The sequence below is a fragment of the Delphinapterus leucas genome, chromosome 4 (genome assembly GCF_059928025.1).
Source record: "Delphinapterus leucas isolate spDelLeu-1000000601 "Yukka" chromosome 4, BTC_Dleu_Yukka2, whole genome shotgun sequence".
NCBI classification, from domain to species: domain Eukaryota; kingdom Metazoa; phylum Chordata; class Mammalia; order Artiodactyla; family Monodontidae; genus Delphinapterus; species Delphinapterus leucas.
The window spans coordinates 131,332,823-131,339,584 of NC_143132.1; the positions used below are offsets into that span (position 1 = coordinate 131,332,823).

Sequence of the window (6,762 nt, forward strand, 5' to 3'; positions counted from 1 at the left end):
AGAAAGTACCCAGAACTTAAAAGACAAGAGCGTATGTACATAAAAATCCTTACTGGAACCACATAACTTATTGAATGGGGGCTATTCCGTTTAAGTTTTCTTTTCATCTTAAAACCCTATTTTCTAGGGGTAAGACAGGAATAAAGACACAGATCTACTGGAGAACAGACTTGAGGATATGGGGAGGGGGAAGGGTGAGCTGTGACAAAGCAAGAGAGTGGCATGGACATATATACACTACCAAATGTAAGGTAGATAGCTAGTGGGAAGCAGCTGCATAGCACAGGGATATCCGCTCGGTGCTTTGTGACCGCCTGGAGGGGTGGGATAGGGAGGGTGGGAGGGAGGGAGACGCAAGAGGGAAGAGATATGGGAACATACATATATGTATAACTGATTCACTTTGTTATAAAGCAGAAACTAACACACCATTGTAAAGCAATTATACTCCAATAAAGATGTTTTAAAAAACCCCTATTTTCTAGCAATAAGTTAAATTAAGGACAGCTCCACTTGTATTAGTCTACAGAACAGTCCATATGCCAGTGTGAGGCTGCTATTCCAATACCAGCACAGCTAGCCTGACTTTCCACTAGTGGTATTTTGGCAAAAATGTCAAAGAGGCGATCAAAGACAGGACAGGTCGTGGGTTTCTCCCTAGGAAGGTCATTTTTTCCCTTTCCCTCCCCCACCCGACCCCCAACTCATGGGAAAAAAATAAAGACTGCAGTAGTAGCATCAGCGTGTGCTACCAGCCCACCTGGGGGCCTTAATTGTTGCCTTCTCCACCGTTGTCGTCTTGCTGATCGCTTGTCCAGAGCGTGAGGTTGTCGCGGAGGAGCTGCATGATGAGCGTGGAGTCCTTGTAGGAGTCCTCCTTGAGAGTGTCGAGCTCGGCAATGGCGTCATCAAAAGCGGTTTTGGCCAAGTGGCAGGCTTGCTCTTGGGCGTTCTGGATCTCATAGTAGAAAACGGAGTAGTTAAGGGCCAGGCCTAATCTAATGGGGTGAGTGGGCTGCATGTGCTCCTTGCTAATCTCATGGGCTTCGCTGTAGGCCTTCTCAGATGACTCCACGACGGTTGCCCTCTTCTCTCCAGTGGCGACTTCGGCCAGGTAGCGGTAATAGTCCCCTTTCATCTTCAGGTAAAACACTCTGCTCTCATACTGGGTCTCACTGCAATTCTTGATCAGGAAGTTACCCAGTAGGCTCAGCACATCCTGACATACGGCCTCCAACTCCTTCTCTATTTTTTCACGGTAAGCACGGACCATCTCTATCTTCTCATTACCATCTGCAGATGTCTTCTGCTCAATGCTACTGATGGCCCTCCAGGAAGAACGGCGTGCCCCAACTACATTCTCGTAGGCCACAGAGAGAAGGTTTCTTTCTTCATTGGACAGTGGCTCATTCAGCTCTGTCACCTGCAGGAGCGACAGGTGACTAGTCCCCAAGTCGACCCAGTGAAAGCCCGCGTCTGCAAAGGGGCTGGGGCGAGGTGGCGGGGTGGTGGCGGGGACTCACGTTCTTCATGGCTGCGGCCATGTCATCGTAGCGCTCCGCCTGCTCCGCCAGCCGGGCTTTCTGCACCAGTTGCTCGCGGTCCACCATCTTCACGGGCTGGGTCGGGCCAGGCGAGGAGACCGGGGCGGCCTGAAGGGCTTGGAGGGCGGCTGCGGGCGCGGCTGGAGCCCGCGTGCCGGAAGGAACGACCCACGAAGCGAGCGGCTGAGGTGACGGCGTGAAGGCTGCGGCTTGAGCTGAGACCGCGGGACCCGGCGCGAGGCAGCTCTTAACCTCTTTATTTTCATTTTTTTAAATATAATGGGATAATTTTTTATGCTATTATATCAAAATTTACCCCAGTCTTTTAAAACCCTGCGTAGTATTGCATCATTTGTCTATACTGTAATTTATTTCACATGATCCAGCAATCCCACTCCTGGGCATATATCCAGAGAAAACTCTAACTTGAAAAGATACACGCACCCCAATGTTCACAGCAGCACTATTCACAAGAGCCAAGGCATGGAAGCAATGTAAATGTCCATTGACAGATGAATGGATTAAGATGTGGTATGATGGAATATTACTCAGCCATAAAAAAGAATGAAATGATGCCATTTTCAGCAACATGGGTGGACTTAGAGATTATCATACTAAGTGAAGTAAGCCAGACAGAGAAAGACATATATCATATGATATCACTTATATAAGGAATCTAAAAAAATAATACAAATGAACTTATTTATAAAACAGAAATAGACTCACAGACATAGAAAACAAATTTATGATTGCCAAAGTGGAAAGGGGGGGGAGGGATGAATTTGGAATTTGAGATTAACAGTTATAGACTACTATATATAAAATAGATAACCAACAAGGACCTACTGTATAGCACAGGGAACTATATTCAATATCTTGTAGTAACCTATAATGGAAAAGAATATATGTATATCTATATATCTATATATATCTTCTAATCACTTTTCTATACACATGAAACATTGTAATCAATTATACTTCAGTTAAAAAAAGGAAAAAATTCAGCTAGTTTAAAAAATAATCAATCGCATATAATGTATATTTAGTTGTTTCCAATTTTTAAATTATAATTATTTATAATGACACCAATGATATTGCTATCTTAGAACATTAATCTTTTCCCCCTCGTTTCATTACTTCCTTAGGATAAACTCCCTGAAGTGAAATATCTGGTATGAGCATAAAAAAAATACATATTTAAAATTTTGATCATATTATCCTCTCAAAAAGTTAGATCAGCTTATACTCCTGCTAAAAAACAGTATATTTAAATGACAATTTTCCATACCCTCAAAAACTGAGGATTATCAATATTTTACTACTTTCAAGAAAGAATAGATGGAAGTGACACCCCATTTTAACCTGCAGTTCTTTGGTTATTGTCTGCCAAGTACCTTTTTCTGTATTTGTGGACATCTTTATTTATTCTCTTTCGATTTGCTTGTTCACGTTCATGAGTAAAGTTTTAATCAGATTAATAATTCCATTACAAGGTTGTGTCTTAGTATCTTCTTTCGGTGAAATTAATGTCAAATTGGTGGGCAGAGGTCTCTACCCTCCAATTATATATGATTAATGCCTCCAATTACTGTCTTAGATTAAAGTACTTTTCAGGTTCTTATCTTCTGTGCAACTCAAGGTTTCATGGTATTTTTATTTATTTTTTAGAAGAATTTGAGTGTAGCGTGAAGCTCACTCAGACAGAAATAAGGTTGCTAATGTGGTCTTTGGTAGGGAAGGGAGCTGCCTCTCTGTGGGACCTACTCATTGATTCTAAAAGCCAGACCATCCAGATCTATTTGAAACAATCTTTGAGGATGTTTATTAAGACCAAAAAGAAGTTTGTTAATGAGATTGAACTCAACTTTTTTGCTGGACAGTTAACTTAAATATAAGTGTATCCATCTGATGAAGCATATACCGATAGGTTCTGTCATCACTTTCAATTTTCTCTTCATTATGGAGCTTTTGAAAGTCTTCACCTGGGATGAGGAATAGAATGGCCACTCCTGGCCCTTTGGCAGAGAGCGGGTTTCTGGGAACCTTTTCTGTGTGTCTCCATAGTTCTTGCTGTGCCAGACACATCTTTACATGAGATGTATGTCATGTTTCAGTTCAGTGTAAGGGCCCAGTGTAATCATGAGAGTAAAGCTCAGGGATTTTCTTCCCTCCAGTATGTTTTGCAAGATACAGTGAAGGAGCTGAATACACAGGTTACAAACCTAAGACAATTTTCCTTCCCCGGTGTCTACTCAAACCCAGTCTTGGAATAGTCCTCCACTACTCGTGGATGACATCCCAAGCAGACCCTGCTTTCCCAATCATCCTTAGACACAAAAGGTCCACAAATCAGAGACCAAGAAAAGGTCCCATTTCAGTGATCAGTATGTCCACTCTAACTACGGTGTGTGTCCACTGTTATTTGACACCCACAGAGGATCACTTGTCAACATTTCTTCTGTCTATAGGACCAAATTATTTTCTGTATAATCATGAAAGGAAACAAATAATAACAATGGCCAAAGAAAAAAACGTAAACAGTGAAAGTTTTCTTTTCTCAAACGTCTCAAAGTTTTCTTTTCTCAAACATGACATATATAATCATGTCAGGTAACAAAAAGTAAGTAAAAATAAAACAAATACTACAATACAGGAAAGGGGAAAAGTAGTGAATTAATACTTTCTACGTAGGTTATGATTATTTTAAAGAAAGAAAAAATTACACTGTAGTTTGCGCTCGGCTTTAAATTTTAAACCAAGAAAAACTCCAAGTGGTCTCAGAGAACGACAGAATTGAAGTAACATATGTTCTTTATCTTTACAATAACCATGCTATCATGGCTTATTTCAAATCTACTGATTAAATGCAGGGATATGAAGTACCACAGGAGTTGGAGATATTAAACTGTGCCTCAAGCAAACACAATGATTCTGAACCCTTAAAATTTACTCTTAAAACGAATGTGTGCAGCTAAGTTCGAGTGTGTTGGGGCCAACTGGGCAGCAGGAAACTTTCTGAATTAACTTCCAGGCAGAAACTGTGTATTAAAAGAGAAGTAATAAAAATATCCTAATTTGGAGCCTACATATATAGTACTCAGGAGTATCCACAGCAATTGTTTAGATATTAGACCAACAAAAGATACTTTTGGGGGGAGAAGTTTATCCCTGACATGCTATAGGATTGTCACGTAATGATGATAAAAAGCAGATTGACGTTGATTAGACTTTATTAATTGCTTTTAAATTCTCTACAGACGATGCCTACCTGATGCCTTGATACCATATCAGCTCTGGAGCTTGGATTCAACCCTCAGGAAAACATAGAAGGAAGATATGAGTTTCTGTTGTTGAGTGAAATGGGGCTCAAAGTAAAAATTATGCTCAGTCATTAAAGAATGGAAAAAGTTACTCTCTTAAACATCTGAGTTTGTGGCTGGAAATTTGTAGCTTGTTATTCCAGAAACAGTTTCTTGGTGCTTGCTGCTTCCCTTTCTCTCTCTCATCTGAGCCCATATAGTATAGTTTGTTGTATGGGTAGAAGAGATTTTTAACTTTTATGTTGGAGAGAAGAATCACTTTGTAAATGGGATCCAAACCAAACACAGCCTTCCCCGTCCCCCCTTGGGATGGGTGGGTGGGGCAGAAGCATGAACGTGTAACCTCAGTACACGATTTGCACAGAATTCAGGGAACATCCATGCTCAATGTCAAGTGGGTCACAGAAGCCCCTTTCATCTCCAATCCCCTCCCCTCTTCAGGGCATTCCACACCCTCATCTTCTTTGCCAATCCCTGGCCTGAGGCTGCTCTCAGGAGCTAAAATGGCGGGTGCCCGTTCATTCCCAATGTCTTCATTCTGAAGGGCATCTATTTGAATATCTGTGGCAGTGAGGGAGGGACTTGCCGTCCTAGAAGGGGACTCTTTCTTAGAGCAATGGAAATTTTTCTGAATCCTGAAATCCAGCATGGCTTTGCAAATGACCATGCTGGTGAGTGAGTCTTCAATCAGGATGCCTCTTTGGTGGTGTTTCAGCTTGCAATTAGCTCCAAAGTCCTCAGGGGTTGGCACAATCGGTATGGACCCCCACTGGGTTTGATAACTCTCCAAAGCATCCCTGGGGGTGCTGTGCCCATGCCAAGAAGGTGCTGCAGCAATTAAAGAATGTTTTCTTCCTGAGCTCCGGGGTGCATTTATCTTCAAGCTAATGTTACGGTTGGCGCTTTCTTTTGCCAAAGGTCCATAACAACTGGGCCTCTTATTCCTTGCCAGCCTCATCACGAAGTAAGAAGAGGGTTCAAATCAAAACAAAACCCTTCCCCTGGTGAGGGGGAAGAGTGCTAGTTGAGTGTCCACTAGACTCAATAAGTCAGCCTCATTTCAAAGTCATCTTGTTGACCTATCTCAGGTCCTGCTGAAGCTGTGACCCAGAATAGGCGCTGTGCCTCTTTTGTCTCCAAGGGCTGGCAGGAGGGAAGCTGGGCAGCGGGACGGTGCCCTGCTGGACAATGGGGAGCGTTGACAGAGTGCTCCCATTTATTGGCTGAGCGACTACATCAGTCATTCATTCACAGGCACAAGGTCTAAATTGCAGAACCAATTAACAGCACTAATAGCCCTTGCCTGAATTAATCTTTGAGACAAAGGGAGGAGAAGTGGAAGTGCTATTAGCAAATCAAGCTGTACCATCCCTGCTTTATTGCGCAAATCTCAGTGTCTGTATGTGGCTATTGTGCGCTGACTGCAATTACAGCCCTCATTTAAAAATGATTAAGTGGTTATAATTATTTTTCAATTAAAACTTATATCTTCCATTTATGCAACATTTCAGACTTCAATTACACTTCTTTTGAAAAGTGCCACTGAACCAAAAGATTCCCGTTTCCTCTTTGAACCAGGAAACCTGAAACTCAACCCAGATAGGATTTTGATTTCCAACCTTCAGAATTCATTTTATGAAACGTAGACATCGTGATGAGAGTTCCCAAGCGATCCAGAGATGTGTGGTACCTGCTGGAAGTGACCACCGCCACCCAGGGGGTGGGGAGAGAGAGAGAGTTCAGGCTCCTCCTGGAGATTTGTGAAGACTGAGAAGAGAAGGTTGTTCCTGCCATTGGAAGGCAGTGTCACTAGGAGAGGTGATACCTGAGGCTAAATGTTTAAAGCGCTCAGCTGTGCTCTTGTGACAGTAATGATTGCTGTAAGAAAGGTGTGAAGC

At 42.4% G+C, this 6,762-nt stretch overlaps 1 protein-coding gene across 1 annotated transcript; it reads right to left on the reverse strand.

Annotated features, from left to right (window-relative positions):
- Positions 1-754: 754 nt before the first annotated feature.
- On the reverse strand, positions 755-1,625 carry LOC111179149 (14-3-3 protein gamma-like). Its single transcript, XM_022582477.3, has 2 exons — positions 1,524-1,625; positions 755-1,423 (listed from the first exon to the last, which is right to left on the reverse strand). Exons 1-2 carry the CDS (start codon positions 1,608-1,610, stop codon positions 770-772), a joined length of 741 nt encoding a protein of 246 aa, XP_022438185.1. The 5' UTR covers positions 1,611-1,625; the 3' UTR covers positions 755-769.
- Between the last annotated feature and the right edge of the window lie 5,137 nt (positions 1,626-6,762).

Excerpts from the sequence above, each read along its gene's own strand:
- LOC111179149 (XM_022582477.3), bottom strand. The coding sequence starts at position 1,610 with ATGGTGGACCGCGAGCAACTGGTGCAGAAAGCCCGGCTGGCGGAGCAG. Across the intron at positions 1,424-1,523 it reads TGGCCGCAGCCATGAAGAAC|GTGACAGAGCTGAATGAGCC; the intron begins GTGAGTCCCCGC and ends TCGCTCCTGCAG.